Raw genomic sequence first — 17,500 nt, 5'->3', positions numbered from 1 at the left:
ATTATTAAATGAGACGATGGTCAAAATAAAACAAAAAAAAGATGTTTGTTTGGCTTTTGAGTAAGAGAGAGAGAGAGAGAGAGAGAGAGAGAGAGAGAGAGAGAGAGAGAGAGAGAGAGAGAGAGAGGTTTGAAAGGGGATCAGGAGTGGCGCCAATAAGGAGGAAGAAGAGGAAGAAGAGGAGAAGGAGGAGGAGGAGAAACGGCGACTGAGTGGAGAAGGCGGATCATTCCCCTCTTTCCCCTCTATCTGGAGTTGATGGGAAGGAAGGAGTGAGGGGAAGTCATGGAGAGGGGATAGAGAAGACAAGGGAAGCACAAGAGAACACGTGGAGAGGGGGTAAAGAAGACAAGGGGAACACAAGGGAAGTTATGGAGATGGGGGTAGAGAAGACAAGTTAAGTACAAGGGAATACGAAGACAGATCAAGAAGTACCATCAGACTTGTCTCTTGTTACGTTACAGGTGTGAATAAAGAGAAAAGGAAGAAGAAAAGCAAGAGAAAATAACATTAAAAGGAAAAATGGAGAGAGGAAGAACTAGAAGAAAAGATAAGTAAAGGAAACTGAAAGGAAACTAACTTAATATGAAAAAAAGGAACAAGTGAAAAATTTAGGAGAGAGAGAGAGAGAGAGAGAGAGAGAGAGAGAGAGAGAGAGACTTCCGGTTAGTTCACGCAAGATTCTGCGGAAAGGATTTAAAATAACTTTTCTTTAGACTCTCTCTCTCTCTCTCTCTCTCTCTCTCTCTCTCTCTCTCTCTCTCTCTCTCATTTGCATGAAACAGTTTTGGTTTTGTCGCCGTAAAAAGATAAAAGAACTTGCATAATTTTCTTAAAGAGCAAAAAGACACAACCACCACCACCACCACCACCAACAACAACAACAACAACAAAAGCAGCAGCAAAACAAATCAAAGTGACTCCATTCAAAACAACAAAAAAACTATGAAAACAAAGAGAGAGAGAGAGAGAGAGAGAGAGAGAGAGAGAGAGAGAGAGAGAGAGAGAGAGCAGTGTATCTTTAACAAATTACTGAAGTTCAAGGACAAAGGACTAAAAAGAGTCGCGTTAAAGAGATCGAATCCTTAAGACAAGTCAGATTAAAGGTTTGAATCCTTCACCTCTTAGAATCTGAGAGAGAGAGAGAGAGAGAGAGAGAGAGAGAGAGAGAGAGAGAGAGAGAGAGAGAGAGAGAGAGAGAGAGAGGAGCGTAAAGCAAGTAGGAGAAGTAAGAGGACAAGACGATAGGGAGAGAAGGGGAGGAGAAGACTATTGTTAATGCATCTAGAGGGTTGTGGAGAGAGTTTATGGGAGGAGGGGGTGGTGAAGGGAAGCAGACAGGGGGGAGAGGCAGGTGTGGATAAGGAGGGGTAAAGAAAGGTGTGTGTGTGTGTGTGTGTGTGTGTGTGTGTGTGTGTGTGTGTGTGTGTGTGGAGAAAGTAGGGGAAGAAGGATGGGGTGTGGGAGGGATGCTGCTATAAAGAGTAAGAAGTGAGAGGAAAGGGAAGGAGAAGGGGAAGAGGGTGGGGGGGGAGAGGGCAACAGAGGCCACGGCGTGAAGAATAAGGAGTCAGGGAGGGGAGGGGAAGATGATGAAGCAAGGGAGGGAGGAGAGGAAGGGGAGCATGGGGGGAGGGGTCGTGAAGGCTGCAGGAGGTAGGAGTGGGTTGAGGAGAGGAAGGAGGGGAAAGCTGACCCTGCGTAGCCTGCACATCTCCCCCTCTCCCCTCTCCCCTCCCCTCAACCTCTTTTGACGCAGTTAGCCGTCGCCTGGTGGTCGGGGCAGCGGGGAGGGGAGGATGGAGGGGGGGTCTGGAGGGTCAGGGGTGTCAGGGGGACAGCGAGGCGTAAACAACACCATATAGAGGCTCCGCCGCGGCCACATCAAGACGCACACGCATAAACACGCACACATGGACGTTGTGTACACGCCGAGACACGCCACACCCCATTAAGCTCCGGGCGGGAGGGGGAGGGGGAGAGGGGCGGCGCCAGGGCGAGGAGGGGCTGGCGTCGCCCTGCCCGTCGCCACCACCATAGCCGTCGCCCCCATAAAATTGATGGCAGGTCTTGGCAGCGCCCCGGAGGGAGTAACGCGGCCTTTCTACGGCGACGGCCGCGGCGGCGACATCCTGGCGGCGGTGTCACTCTGGCCCTTCGCCGCTGACACGCCGCCGTCGCCGCCGCCGCCCGCTACCTGTCTGTCTCTTGCCACGTGCGGCGCCGTCCCGCTCTCCCTTCACCGCAGCACCAAAACAAGATCATGTTCAAACAACATATGCGAGAAAAATAAGATGTGGCATTTCACACCCCCAGGGGCGGCGGGGCGAGGTGAGGCAGGGGCGCGGGTGGCGGAGTAGAGGCGGCGTCTCTTGGCAGGGAGCTGACCCCGGCTGGCGCCAGCGTTAAGGCCGCCCCTACGTGAATGAGACAACAACTTACTGGAGCCAAGTGGCATTCCTCCGCCAGGCCGCACCGCACTCCCCCGGCGACCCACTGACGCCACCGCCGCGCCGCGCACCTCCGCACCGCCACCCCCTCCCGCCTTGACCACAGGGGCAGGGGTGGTTGGGGACGGGGAACGGAGGGGGAGCACAAGGGGAAAAACACGGTAAATAATACGACGCTTCCCACCTTGGCGCCATCCCGCCCGATCACCTCCATGATTAACACTGGGGACGCCTGCACCTTGACGCGGCCTCGCCTCGCCCGGCTCACCTGCCGCTCTCACCTGCAGCCTCCGGGCATCGAGGCGGGACAGGCAGGATACAAAAGGGGAAGGAGCAAGATAATGTAGGAGAAGCAAGACAGAGAAGAAAGCTACCGAACGTAAGATTTTGAACTTTTAAGACATTTTCATTTAAACGAAAACAAGTTTTCATGATGTAAGAATAAGACTGCATAGAGCAGAGGAAACATCATGTCAACTTCTAATCATGTAAGAAGAAACAATGGAGCAGAAAAAGAAATTCAGTGAAGCTAAGAATAGATATATTATTTGAGGATAAGACACTAAGTAGGAAAAATACATTTTGGGTAAATTTTGCCTAACGAGGAGAGGGCGTGGCTATGGCTGTGTGGCTGCGGTTGTGTCTGCATGTCTGTCTGTGTATGTGCCTGTCCGTGTGGCTGCGGTGTGGTGCAAGCATAACAAGGCGTCAGTCTCCAGTCTGTTTAGGCACCAGCAGGACCTGACGGCGGCGGTGACTCCCTAAGGGTCTTCTCCTGCCCTCCCGCTGCCTCGTGCCTTTGTTGCCTGTGTTGCCTCGGTAAACACAACCTTCAAACACTCGAGCAAGGATAAAAACAACGAAACCTTATCTCGACCCTCTCAGCTATGACATGGGAGGAGGCGAGGCAGGTTTGGCTAAACATTTCTTAAATACCAACCAACCAGATTAACAAAACAGGTTCCGACGTCAAAAGAGAGAAAGAGAGAGAAAGACACGCGTGCATTAGCTTGTGTTGCTTTGCTTGCAACATGTCACCACCGCCACCCACCCAGCCGTCCACGTTACAGCGACCCACTCATGAATTTTCCCGCTGAGTCTCTGTGTCACGTGGGGAGAGGATGAGGGGGAGGTGGGGAGCTGACCTAGGGAGGAGAAGGTAACGTGGGGTGATTAGGGTGTGTAGGTGCAAGGGGGAGGACAAAGGGAGAAATGGTGCCACGGAGACTGGAGGGAGTGGCCGAAAGAAGGGGAGGTAACATAGGGAGGTGACAAGTGGTGACGAAGGGAGGCGAGGAAAGGGAAACGAGGAGAGGGAGACAAGGGGAATAGAAAAGGGAAAGAGGAGAGGAAATATAGCATAGGAAACTGATGTATACTGACGAAGGGAGGCCAGGAAAAGGGTGAAAGGGAAGGGAAACAAAGGGAAGGGAGTCATGTTAGTGACGTGGAAAGCTTGGAGTGACGAGTATCTCCCCGCCAGGCCATCAAGACCCTGTAGGAGTTGAGAGCCTTTAGCGAGGCGCCTCCTACAGGGTGAAATATACTACTCTTCCAAATATTTAAGTCATCTCTCTCTCTCTCTCTCTCTCTCTCTCTCTCTCTCTCTCTCTCTCTCTCTCTCTCTCTCTCTCTCTCTCTCTCTCTCTCTCTTTGTTTTCCTTCGTTTCATCGTGTCTTCCTCTCTTCTTACTCCCCTCTTATGCTCTCTGATCCATTTCTTCTTTCTCTTTCTCCCATTTGCTCTCTCCTTTCTTTCATTTATTTCATTCTCCTTCCTCTCATCGTCTCTCCTTCCTTTCACTCTCTCTCTCTCTCTCTCTCTCTCTCTCTCTCTCTCTCTCTCTCTCTCTCTCTCTCTCTCTCTCTCTCTCTCTCTCTTCACTCTCCATTTTGCTTTCCTTTCCTTACCTCTTTCTTATTTCTCTTTTCTCTGTTTCATGTTTTCTATCCTTTCTTATTTTCCTCTTTCTTTGATTTCTCTTCGCTCCTTCCTTTCTTACCTCCTCGTTACATTTTCTTCCTTCCTTCGCTTCCTTGATTTTTTTTTTTTTTATCTTGTGTTCATATTCTCCTTCATTACACACTTTGTAACTAATCCACATTCTTAATCCCTTCAACACTATGACACATTTTTTACCTTGAGATTTGTGTACGATTAGACTATTTCATTGACATTAGGAAAGGTTTATGTAGGTCAGAAGATTAATGGCCACAATTTTCACTATTCTAATCCCCACATAAGTCTCTGATGATATATAAAATCACCAAATAGTAACCAGAATAAGTATGGAAACGCGTCATGGTAATAAAGGGATTAATACTTTACAATAGACACACACATATACACACACACACACACACACACACACACACACACACACACACACACACACGATAATAAGTTAATATGTACGTAAATAATTAACTGTCTTCTATGCACGTGTCCTTTATATTTCTACATGGCTGTTTCTCTGAAGTCGTGCAATGCGGTAAGTCGTGGGCGGATCCTGGTCGTGTCCTCAGCCTGTTCTTGGGTCATCAAAATGCGCAGCGCCGGTGTCCATTTAGGCGTTTGATGAATGCTTCTGGGTTTCTACTCTTCTTTTTTTTTCTTTTTTAATGAATTGGATCCAGTTGGGAAAAAATGCCATATGTAAATCTTTCAACGTCTTTTTTTCCCTTAATCTCTGCGGTTATCTTTTTCTTCTTGTTACTACTAGTATTATTATCATTATTATTATTATTATTATCATTATTATTATTATTATTATTATTATCATTACTATCACTATTATTGTTATTATTATTATTATTATTATTATTATTATTATTACTATTATTATTATTATTACTATTGTGTTGTTATTGTTACTACTACTGCTACTACTACTATTACTAGTATTATTATTACTACTACTACTACTACTACTACTACTACTACTACTACTACTGCTGCTGCTACTGCTTCTACTACTATTACTACAACTACTTCTACTACAACAACAACTACTACTACTATTCTACTCTACCTCCTGATTTAAATCCTGCTGCTACCACCAGTATTACAATCACCACCACCACCACCAGCACCACCACCACCACACTTGCTTGTCGCGTGTCGCCAGGCCATGTCCTCGTGGGTTGTGTCACCTGCCACCGCGGCGCCCCAAGGCCACGCCAGACGACACATCAAACAGCTACTAATTGCAGGTTCAGGAGTCACCCAGCCAGTCTTCCTCCTCTTCAACGCCTCCTTCACCGTCGACCTTCAATTCTCTTTCTCTACCCATCTTTATCTCTTCACTGTATCCATCTATTACTATCCATCATTCATTTTGTTGTATATCTTCTTCCATTTTGTTCTTCCTTTCTTCTTTACACATTCTCATCTCTCTTACTTTGTTTTTTTCTCTATCTTCTTCCTTATTCTTGACCTAAAGTGTTATTTTCCTCTTTATTCCTTCATCTCTCTCTCTCTCTCTCTCTCTCTCTCTCTCTCTCTCTCTCTCTCCAGCTTCTTCATTCCTCCATTCATTAACTTTTACTTCCATTTTTTTCTTCGTCTCTCCATCTCTCCCTATCATTTTCTGTCTTTTCCTATCCTATTGTTCCGTCTGTATTTTCATCACCGTCTTTCCTTCCTTCTTTCCTCCATGTGCCTCCTCCATCCCTTCCTCCACTGCTTCCTCCTCCACACAACACACCTTCTCCACCCTTCCAGTGCTTCCACTACAATCACCACACAACCACAAGTAAGCACGGTGTCTCAAGGCCACACACACACACACACACACACACACACACACACACACACACACACACACAAACAAACAAACACACACAACGAATTATCTAACACATACACATACACGGCACTTACATTCATCCTCCAAATCACACACACACACACACACACACACACACACACACACACGCGAAAAAAAACTGATTATTCAAGGTTATTATGCCTAATGTTGTTCTGTGTAGTTGTTGACACGCACGGGCACAAACACACACACACACACACACACACTCACTGAACTCAGGAGGAGGAGGAAGAAGGTCGGTCAGTAGGACACCTTATCTTCAAGCTCCTCCTGTCCGTCGCCTTGCCAACCAAACCTCAAGAAATGCTTGGTAAATGCCCTCTTTTGATCGCTCCCTCCTGATAACCTCTTTTCCTCTCATTCCTCACATTATTAACCTCCTTCTAACCTAACCTGACCTCACCTCACCTTACTTTAACCTAACCTCTTTTCCTCTCATTCCTTTCAGTATTAACCTCCTTCATACACAGCCAAACTTAACTTAACCTAACCTAACGTCCTCACTGTTTTGCCTCTTGATACACCTTCTGGTTCTGCCTCGTCCTATTTTTAATGCAATTTTTCTTATTTCTTAAACATTAACTCCTCTTATCTTATTCCTCCTATTGATAACTATATTTTCGCAGTCTCATCTCTTTTTGATATAGCTTCTGTTTAATCTTGTTCTTTCAATGGAGTTCAGTTAATGAAATGTATCTTGCTTCTTAACTCCTTCAGTAATAAGACGCATTTTTACCATGAACCTGGGTATGATTAGACGATTTTATTTACATTAAGAAGGGTCTATGGAGATCAAAAGATTTATGGCCACAGTCTTCACTATTTTAATCCCCCACATAAGCTTCTGATGTCGTATAAAATCGCCAGAAAGTAAGCAGAATGAATATGAAAACGCGTCATGGTACTGAAGGGGTGAAACATATATTCTTTTCATGTTATTCCTCTGATTGATAACTTTACTCCCGCCGGTTTACCTCTTTTGAAAATATTTAGCTTTTGTTTAATTTTGTCTTTCTACGGAGTTTTAACGGAATATCGCTTACTATGCCAACGACCACACCACATTGAACATACCGCTTCCCGTCCGATCGCTTACTGACTGTTTAACCCTTTCAGTACTGGGACGCATTTTTCTCATGAGTTTTGGGTATGATTAGACGATTGGCTTCACATTAGGAAAGATCTATGGAAGTCAGAAGGATAATGGTCAGTGTCTTTACTATTTGAATTCCCTTATAAGTTTCTGAAGCTGTATGAAATCACCAAATAGTAAGGAAAATAAATATAAAAACACGTCATGGTACTGAAGGAGTTAAGCGTAACCTCATTTTCTCTTTTCACTCCTCCAATTACTAACATTACATTTACCAATTCATTTTTTTTTTCAATGTATATGGCTTCTACCTAATTAAGTTTTTGTATGTTATTTTTTTTTTTATCAAACAGCTAATTTCTTTTAATTTTTTTTAACATCACTTCTCTGATTTCTTCAACTCCCTTTCATAGATTCTTTTATTTTATTACTTTTTTTTCGTATAACGTTCTGTTTAAAACTTTTTATTCTAAACCTGTTTTTCGTTTTTTTTTTCTCTTTCTATCAGTTTCTGGTTAAAAGTTCTAGTTTCACAATAAACAATCTTTTCTTTCTTTCAATTATTCGATCTCATCTTCAGAAATTATCTTTTTAACTTAGTTTTTTTTTTCTACATTCTAGTTAAACAAAAATCTTGGCAGTAATTCCACAACTGATAACAACTCAAAGTGAAACGAAGCGAGTATTGTAACTTTTCCTTCTGGTGTAAGAGAAGGAGGTAGAACAGGCATAAGAGAGAGAGAGAGAGAGAGAGAGAGAGAGAGAGAGAGAGAGAGAGAGAGAGAGAGAGAGAGAGAGAGAGAGAGAGAGAGAGAGAGAGAGAGAGAGAGAGAGAGAGAGAGAGAGAGAGAGAGAGAGAAGGAAGTCATGTCTACACTAAAAATGACATCCCGGCCACTTAAGCTTGGCAACTCAAAAAACCCAACATGACCAAGAATAGCTTACCTTGCAACGCTCGTCTTCCCCCCACACGAACCCCCATCCTCTCCCCCAGCCGCCCACACCCACGCCCCTCCCAGCCCCGGAGCATGACCAAGACTTAAACGGGCGCAGGAAGAGCAAGGTCGCGTGTGGAGTGCTGTTGGTTACTTCACATACTTTCAAGAGGAAGGTTGAGATACTTGAGGGAGAGAGGAAGGGATGGGGGGAGATGTGAGGAATGTGGGAGGGTGAATCGAGGGTTAGATGAATAAAAAAGAATGTAGGAGAGAGGAGAGAGCGGAACAAGGGAAACTGAAAATAGTGTGAACGATAGATAGAAAAGAGAAAGGAATGGAATACGTGAAAATAAAAGAAAAGGAAGGAGGAGGAGAGAAATGAGTATGCCTAAGAAATGAGAGTATGGAGAGAGGGTGAAAGATGAAAAGGAAATAGAAAGAGAGAGAGGGGAATGAATGAAAATAAAGAGATCAACAGAAATGAATTAATGACGGTCTGTAAGAAGGAAAGGAAATGAAGAGGATGACTAAAGAGAAAAAAGAGAGAGAGCTTGAGTGAGAGAAGGAGAGTAGGAAAAGAAGATAAGGATGTCTGGAGAATAAATAGGATGAGTTTAAAGAAGATGAGAGAGAGAGAGAGAGAGAGAGAGAGAGAGAGAGAGAGAGAGAGAGAGAGAGAGAGAGAGAGAGAGAGAGAATGTTCGGTAAAGAAGCGGAAGAGAGGAGAGGGTGAGGTGATGAGGGAGCGAGGGGAGGAAGGAAGGAAGGAAGGGAGGGAAGTGGAGAGGGAGGGGAGGTACTGAAGGGGGAATTATGATACTGCCTGGCGCCTCCTCAACACCGCAGATCCCTCCCCCTCCACACACACCGGAAATATTGCTGAGTAGCGCCACAATTCCCAAAGACGAGCGTCATTCAGGGGACTGCGAGTAACGGCGGCATTCCAGCGTTACCCCCTCGACGACCAATCATACACGAGCTCACGAGATTGCGAGGTGAAGTGATGTGTGTTCGTAATCTCAAAAAATTCTGTGTTTCATCTTCGCTATTTCAAAAAAGCTTTATTTAAATTTACACGAGTTTATTTAGGGTGTTTTTTTTTTTTTTGCGGTTTTAGAGGCTGAGTGACAAGATTCCTTCATTATTAACTGGAGAAGCACTCTTGAGAACCCCGCTAATCATCTCTGTGGCCTTGGAAAATAGTCGTGGAGAGAGACTAAAGCGTTTCTGAATATAAGCTTTAGAGTTAAATTGCGTTGGTTTCTTTTTCTTCTTGCTGTTTTTGTTGGAGGGGTTATGTGTTTTTGTTACTTTTTAATGTGCTGTTTTTTAATGATGTTTTTTTGTGTTTTGTTGTTTTGTTCGTGGTTGTTTCCGTTTTCCTTGTGCGTATATGTGTTTTGTTGGCCTATGTTTTGAAAAGTTGTGTTGTTTTCTTTTTTATTTTGTAGAGTAAGTTGATTTATATTACGTCGTGTTTAGCTGCGTTGCCTTGTGTTGTTGCACTGAGTTGACTTGCGTTGAGTTGTGTTGCTTTGAACTGGTTTGGTTTGCACTGCGTTGAGTTAAATTGTGTTGCGTTGCGTCGAGCTGCGTTGTGTTGCCAAAAAGAAACAAACAATTTTTTTTCTCTCTCTCTCTCTCTCTCTCTCTCTCTCTCTCTCTCTCTCTCTCTCTCATAAAATGTGCCGAAATAAGTGAAATACTAAAGATTCAGAGAGAGAGAGAGAGAGAGAGAGAGAGAGAGAGAGAGAGAGAGAGAGAGAGAAAGTCTGAGAAACACAACGAAAGGAGAGAAGAGAAGCCACTTTACGAGATGAGAAATGGAACGGTGCGAGAAAAATAACAGGAAGATTTAAGGAAGCGAGGGAAAGGAAGGGAGTGGAGGCGAAATATGAAAGAGGGAAGCTGTAAAAATCCAAGCTCTCTTAGTCCTCTTGGTCCTCTTAGTCCTCGTCCAATGAAAAGCCTCGCAGTAAAGGAAGCATTGTTTTGATTGGCTGCAGGTAAGAAGGTGCCTTTCTCAGAGATACCATTTTGAAACTCTCTCTCTCTCTCTCTCTCTCTCTCTCTCTCTCTGACTATTTTCAAACGCCAGAAAAATAATAAGTAGAGTTCTAGAAGAGTGTTTGTTTTCAATTAAATAACGCAGTAATGTTGTTAATCTATCATTACAACCGTGAGAACATCTTTAAAAATGTCTTATTATAAATCCGTATTCTCTCATCACAGCTATTTTCCAAAGCCATATAGATGATAAACCCGGTTCTCTAGTGTTTCTCCTGTAAATAGTGTGGAAATACTGTTCACCTGCTACTACAACTGTAAAAACACAGATAAACTCATGTGTAAATTACTGTAATTTCTTTGATCAGGACTATTTTCCAAGGCCAGATCTTCTAAAATTTTTCTCCTTGAAGTAGTGTGAAAATACCGTTCGTCTGTAGAACCGTGAAGAAACACCCTTAGAATCCCACATAACTTCAACTGGAGCCTTCGGAAAGTAGCGGAGGTGTGGCGCAGAAGTGTTTCATAAAATGGTATACTGAGTGAGGCATAAATGTGAGTCAGTCGTTCTGTTGGTGTTCTTGTGTAGCACGTTCTCTGCGCCGCGTGGTGATGTTAACGTGTGATACAGAGAGAGAGAGAGAGAGAGAGAGAGAGAGAGAGAGAGAGAGAGAGAGAGAGAGAGAGAGTAGCAGCAGAAGTAGTACTGTACACGCGTCACTAATGGGCGGTGGGGGTGAGAAAAAAAATCTCATTCAGACCCACCACCCTCCCGTTTTTCCCCTCTCCACCAACCCTACCCTCTCTCCCTCCTCTTCCCCACTCTCCTCTGCCCCCCCCCCGTCTCCCCTCGGTGGCGACAGGAAGGCGCCACAAGATTCAAACAATGAGGAAAACAACACCACCGTAGTACACAGACAGACAAACAGACGGAGATATTGAGATAGACGGACAGGGGGAGAATGTTATCAAACCTGAAGAAATCTTGCAAAAATGAAATAATAAAATAAAAAAGTCGAGTTTGCATTCTTATCTGTCTATTTCCCGCCATCTTTCTCCAACACACAAACTCACGTACGTACACACTTCATCTCTCCCTCTCACTCTCTCCATTTCTGTTCCTGCTTTGTGATTGGTTAACGCCCAATCTGAGCAAGCACGTGATTGGCTACCTGAGCAAGTGGTTCACAAGGAGGATTGGCTGACGTAACACCAAACAATACAAGAGTTAATGAAGGTGTGTGTGTGTGTGTGTGTGTGTGTGTGTGTGTGTGTGTGTGTGTGTGTGTGTGTGTGTGTGTGTGTGCCCTTGTAGTCCTGAGCCTTAAGACGTCATTCACATGTCCTCAGGGGCTAACCGAGAGAGAGAGAGAGAGAGAGAGAGAGAGAGAGAGAGAGAGAGAGAGAGAGAGAGAGGATATGGAGATTAGGAAGCAATAAAGAAGGGCAAAGAAAAGAGGAAAGGAGTAAAGGATGGAGGAGAAAGTAAGAAGGAAAAGATAGATTTGGATAGGAAGATAAGGAAAGGCAGAGAAAAAATATAAAAGTAAGGAAGGAAAGAGAAGAAAATAGGAAAGTAACGGAAGAAAAAAGACATTAAAGGATAAATATAAACACAGAGATAGAGACAGGCAGACACACAGAGAGACATCCAGCTTACATAAGGCCTCACAGTTTCATAGCTCATGTATCGCCAGCCACCGTCCGCCTCGCCTCGCTCACGTCACGCCACGTCACGGAGCCAGCGAGGAGCGCCTGGTCTTCACCACCACGAGGGAGACACAATGGCTAAGGGGATATTTTTTCACGCGTTCCCAGAGTGTGGAGAAGAAACAAAGGCTCAAGTTACTCGGCCCGACCACTTAATACAAAGCCTCAGACTGGCTGGTCCCGTGCGTCTGTAAGGAGCTCTGTGGAATCTGCCTGTGTCTTGACCGTTCATGCTCACTCACTCCCTCACGAGCTGCATAATGCCAGCCTATACATATCACGAGTGTGTGTGTGTGTGTGTGTGTGTGTGTGTGTGTGTGTGTGTGTGTGTGTGGAATGCCCCCGCGCACACCACAAACACCCACACACATACATACACCCCGCCCCCCCACACACTCTAAAGGGTTAAAGTTGAAAATTCTACGACACCAGATTGCCTTGCGGGAAAACACTCGCGCCTCGGGTTGTCAGGTTCGGATAAAAGCGTTCGGCTCCTGACAGGCGGCGCTCTGATACCACACGTCATGGGGGATAATATGATCCCTGGGGCGTCCTCCTTGTCCCGCCCCTCCGCTGCCCCGCCTGAAGACACCCCCGCCCCTTGCCCGATCAGCAGGATACACCTTGCCATCCCTGCGTTACCTGAGCGAGGAACACTTACGAGAAAACAGTAAACTTAAAAAACGATAAAAGATTTGAAGTTGAGGTATATTTAGTCTGGCGCTGTTGTCAAGTGAAGGTGGGCGGTGCCGTGCCTCTCTCCGCCCCTCTGCCACCTCACTCACGCCCACGCCAAGACCAAAGGGAGGAGGGAGAGAGAGGTTCCGGTAGCAGTGGTGATGATCACGTGATGGTGGTGGTGGTGGTGGTGGTGGTAATAATGACGCGTGGAGTGTAAAGCAAGGCAGATAAAGATGCAAATGAGGTGCGTAAGAGGGTGCAAACATGAAGTCCTGGTGAATCAGACTAACATGACCCCGAGGCGGAGGTCATCACTGGTACAAATCATGCAACGTGACTCCCAAATCTTTACGAGTTCACATGATTATCCAACCCATCTCTAAGAGGAGGAGGAGGAGGAGGAGGAGGAGGAGGAGGAGGAGGAAGAGGAAGAGGAGAACAGTCAGCACCACAACGCCACACGCCCACAACTTGTGTTACTAGCAGACGCCCGTGAGAAGGCAGACGCGGCGACACGCACCAATATTCATGTCGGCAGCGGCAAACCATCCCTCTCACTGGCCGGCGTGTTTACATCCAGGGAATGCATTTGCAAGTATCAGAGAGACGGGATGTGCTTGTGTTTATATTACAAGCTGAATGTGCTGCATGAAGACGTTCAGCTGATAAGGTCATGCAGTCAAGGGCGCCACACACACACACACACACACACACACACACACACACACACACACACACACACACACACACACACCCAACATCAGCACCACCGTCGCCGCCACCTCCTGAGGCACCATTCATCCGCTGCCTCGCGAGATCTGACCCAAAGCCACAATGTTGTTAAGGTATATTGAGCAAGAACGCCGGACTGAGGATGTGTGTGTGTGTGTGTGTGTGTGTGTGTGTGTGTGTGTGTGTGTGTGTGTGTGTGTGTGTGTTACTTCCCGCATGTACGCGTGGGCGGGGAGACAGACTTCCCGCCGCCCAGACACCAGCCTCCTCCTCCTCCTCCTCCAGTCTCCGCTCCGCCTCAAACATCCTCCTCACTACTAACTTATCGTCTTTCCCTGAAATATTACCTTCCCAGACCTCAACGGGCGCCCTGCAGCCCCTTCAACCCTGCCACTCCTCCCCTCCCTGTCCCTCACCCCGCTCTCTACCTGGCGCGCTCACGAGACTTCTTAAAGAGGGCAAGACTCGCGGCGCCCTCTCCTCCCACTCTCCTCCTGCTGTTGCCGCGTCAAAAGCGTAATATCTCAGTAAAGGAGAAACTTTTTAGATGGCAACAGTTGTGGTGTCATTATCGCTAAAAATATTTGTTTGGCTCATCGTCGTTGTTATCATTATCGTTGTCGTTGGCATTGTCATCATTAGTGTGAGTTTCTGTCCCCCTCCTCATTTTTCTCCTTTTCCTCACTTCCTATCTGCATCCCTTTCTAATATATCTCTGTTCCTCCTCCTCCTCCTCCTCCTCCTCCTCCTCCTCCTCCTCCTTCTCATCTTCTTTCTCCTCCCCCCGCCACATCCTCCATCCTTCTCTACCTCCCTCCCAACTTCCTCTCCCTCCCATCCCTCCATTCCTTCCTCTCAGAAATCCTCCCCCTTCCCGACCCCCACATCCCTCCTCTCTCACTCACACAGACACTCCGCTCCCCTAATTTTCCTTCCTGCCAGACACTCACTCCCCCCCCTCCTCCTCCTCTCTCCCTCCCAGACACTCAACCTTTCCTTTCCACACTCATCCTCCTTTCGTCTTATTCAATTCCTCTTTTTTTCCATTCCCAGACATCCTCTCCCATTCTCCTCCTCCTCCTTGTCTCCCTGTCTCTCCTGGCTATTTCAGTGACGCCGGAGTAAGGGGAGGAGGGAACAAATCCTGGACTGTGCGTACTTAGCCCTGGAAAACTGGAAGAGTCTCTACACAACTTCGAAATGCTTATCTTTTCACTACACTGCTTTCGTTCCTGGGAGTAAAGATGAGGACGCGAGGGAAGGGCAGGGAGAAGATAAGGAGATTAGAAGAAAGGATGGGTGAGTGTGTGGTATTGTGACGGATATCTTGAAGGAAAAAAAAAGTCGGTAAAAATGAGAAATGGGAAGATAAAGAAGGAAAAAAAAGTAAAAGAAACAAGAGTGTGTAAGACAAGACAAGAAAGGAAATGATAGAAAAAAAACAAGGCAAAATGAGAAAAAATGTCCTTAGAAAATAAATGAAAAAATAGTTGATGATGAATTGAAGAACTAGAGAGAGAGAGAGAGAGAGAGAGAGAGAGAGAGAGAGAGAGAGAGGAGAAAACGAGGCGAAGCAAAACCATCATCACGACCACCACAAGAGAGAGAGAGAGAGAGAGAGAGAGAGAGAGAGAGAGAGTCGCGACGGATGGGTGATCGGCGCCAAGATGTTTCGCGCCGCTGGACACTCTGTGGGGGGTGAGGAGAGAGAGAGAGAGAGAGAGAGAGAGAGAGAGAGAGAGAGAGAGAGAGAGAGAGAGAGAGAGTATGGAGGGGAACTACCGGGCCTTCACTACTCAGGGATTTCCACCCAAGATGTATTTTTTTCTCATATTTTTTTCGTATTTGTTGTTTCCGAGTTACGATATGTCAAAGAGAGAGAGAGAGAGAGAGAGAGAGAGAGAGAGAGAGAGAGAGAGAGAATGTGTTTAAATACTTTGTATTTTGAATATTACTTCTAAATCGAGGAAATAATATATACAAAGGAGTGAATGGACGAATAAAAAAATAATATATAACCCCTCTCTCTCTCTCTCTCTCTCTCTCTCTCTCTCTCTCTCTCTCTCTCTCTCTCACTAGAACATCTCATGACCTTCAACTCAAAACACCAAGTGACATGGATTTAAACACACACACACACACACACACACACACACACACACACACACACACACCTGTCGCCTGAACGATGAGTGAGGTGCGCTGGGTAATTAGGAGGCGGGGCAGACAACCTGAACCAGCACAGCATCGTAGAACCAGAGAGCGAACCAGCAGGAAATACAGATACGATAGCAAGGGGTGATTGAAATGCCGTGTGTGTCTGTATGTGCGCATGTGTGTTTGATGGGAAGCAGGGACACTTTTCTCTTTCTCTTTCTGTCTGTCTATCCGTCTATCTATCCCGAACGCCTCAGCTAAGCGTACGTTTCGACATATCCGCATACATTCGTCTACATCCGGACTGAAGCACACATTTCTCTTAGTCTCCTTGAAGCTTCGTGTCTTAAGAGCATTCTGGGACAATGAACAAGAATATATGAATGGTTATGAATGAAGAGTTATGTCTATACTAACTTCCTTGGCCATATGAAGTGATGGTATGAATGAACGTAATCTCTGCACCATTTCCCGTGAAGCTCAGTGTCGTAAGAGGGCAATGAATAGTAATTCTTGAGAGAAAGGCATCGTCAGTACTCACCAGTTGGGAATTGATTGGTTCCTCCCGTTTCTTGTGATTCCAGCGGACTGTCTTCGCTCGGGGCGTCATCTGTCAGGCAGCCGCCACACACACGCAGGGCAGAGGGAGAGAAAGAGAGGTATTACAGAGAGTGATCACCTTAAGCCTATGAAAATGAGGACACTAAAGATATTTCGATAATTTCCCTCTTGTCTACACCCAAGTATTCAGCCTCCAACACACACACACACACACACACACACACACACACACACACACACACACACCTAATTTGTACAAACGAAAGTGGAGAAAACGTTGAATGTATATAGCTAAACTCAAGACTTACTCGGCAGAATGTGTGTGTGTGTGTGTGTGTGTGTGTGTGTGTGTGTGTGTGTGTGTGTGTGTGTGTGTGTGTGTGTGTGTGTGTGTATATTTGCTGTTTCCAAATAAAAGAACAGGATATATACTGAGGCATTAGTCAACAGATAGACAGACAGACAAACAGACGGAAAGGATGAATAAGAAAGCAGAGAAAAAGTAAGAAAGAATAACAGATGAGAAAGAAGAGAAAAGGAGGGGGGGAGCAGAATGAAGAATAAAGAGTAAAGAAGAAAAAAATGAATATAAGAGGAAAAGAAAGAAAGAAAACATTACTAAGAAGAGAAAAGAGAAAGAGGAAGCAAAAAAACAAGAGATGAGAAGAAAAAATCAAGCCAAGAATAATGAAAACAACACAAGAATAAAAACAAACAACGAAAATACTAAAAAAGAAAAAGTAAAAAAAAAAAAAAAAAAACTCATGAATAAAACAAAACATAACAAGACACCAAATAAAGCTAGTGTGTGTGTGTGTGTGTGTGTGTGTGTGTGTGTGTGTGTGTGTGTGTGTGTGTGTGTGTGATATACATGCACACATACATACACAAATGCATACATACCTTCAGGTCTAAGCAGATCCGAGCTGAATCGCGAGTAAGGAGGAGGTGGAGACTCTGCGAAAGAAACGGAGAGGAAAAATGCATTAACTTTTGCAACGGAATGGGAGGAAAAAAAAAAAAAATAAGATAAAAAAATAAAGACAGAAAAAGGAAACAAAGAGAGAAAGAATAAAAAGAAAAGAAAAGGAGTAAGTTACAGGAAAGAAACAAACAATATATACATGTATAGTTTTTTTTTCACAGACTAATAAGATAAAAATTTGAGGTAACTGAGAAAAAAAAATGCAAAAAAGAGAAAACGGGGAAGAAAAAAAAATGAATGAAAGAATGAATGAATAAATAATAAAGAAATAAACTAAACACCGTAATAAATAAAAGGTAAGAAAGTAAAAGAAAGGAAGAAAGAAAATGAAACACACACACACACACACACACACA

General features: G+C 45.0%; 1 protein-coding gene and 1 long non-coding RNA gene across 2 annotated transcripts in view; one reads left to right on the top strand and one right to left on the bottom strand.

Moving 5' to 3' along the window:
• The window catches only part of LOC123507951 (mothers against decapentaplegic homolog 6-like), a 157,485-nt gene that overhangs the window by 18,523 nt on the left and 121,462 nt on the right, over positions 1–17,500 (bottom strand). Inside the window, exons 2-3 of the mRNA XM_045261315.1 lie at positions 17,063–17,116; positions 16,140–16,208 (exon numbers count right to left, since the gene is read on the bottom strand). Of these exons, the coding sequence (XP_045117250.1) occupies positions 16,140–16,208; positions 17,063–17,116 (123 nt within the window). The remainder of the gene's footprint in view (positions 1–16,139; positions 16,209–17,062; positions 17,117–17,500) is intronic.
• On the top strand, positions 10,084–15,361 carry LOC123507952. Its single transcript, XR_006675838.1, has 2 exons — positions 10,084–11,006; positions 15,145–15,361. It is a non-coding gene; the product is annotated as an uncharacterized LOC123507952 (long non-coding RNA).

This window comes from Portunus trituberculatus, chromosome 23 (assembly GCF_017591435.1).
Source record: "Portunus trituberculatus isolate SZX2019 chromosome 23, ASM1759143v1, whole genome shotgun sequence".
In the NCBI taxonomy this organism is placed as follows: Eukaryota; Metazoa; Arthropoda; class Malacostraca; order Decapoda; family Portunidae; genus Portunus; species Portunus trituberculatus.
The sequence above is the reverse complement of the archived record's forward strand: the minus strand, read 5'-3'. Positions and strand labels throughout refer to the sequence as shown.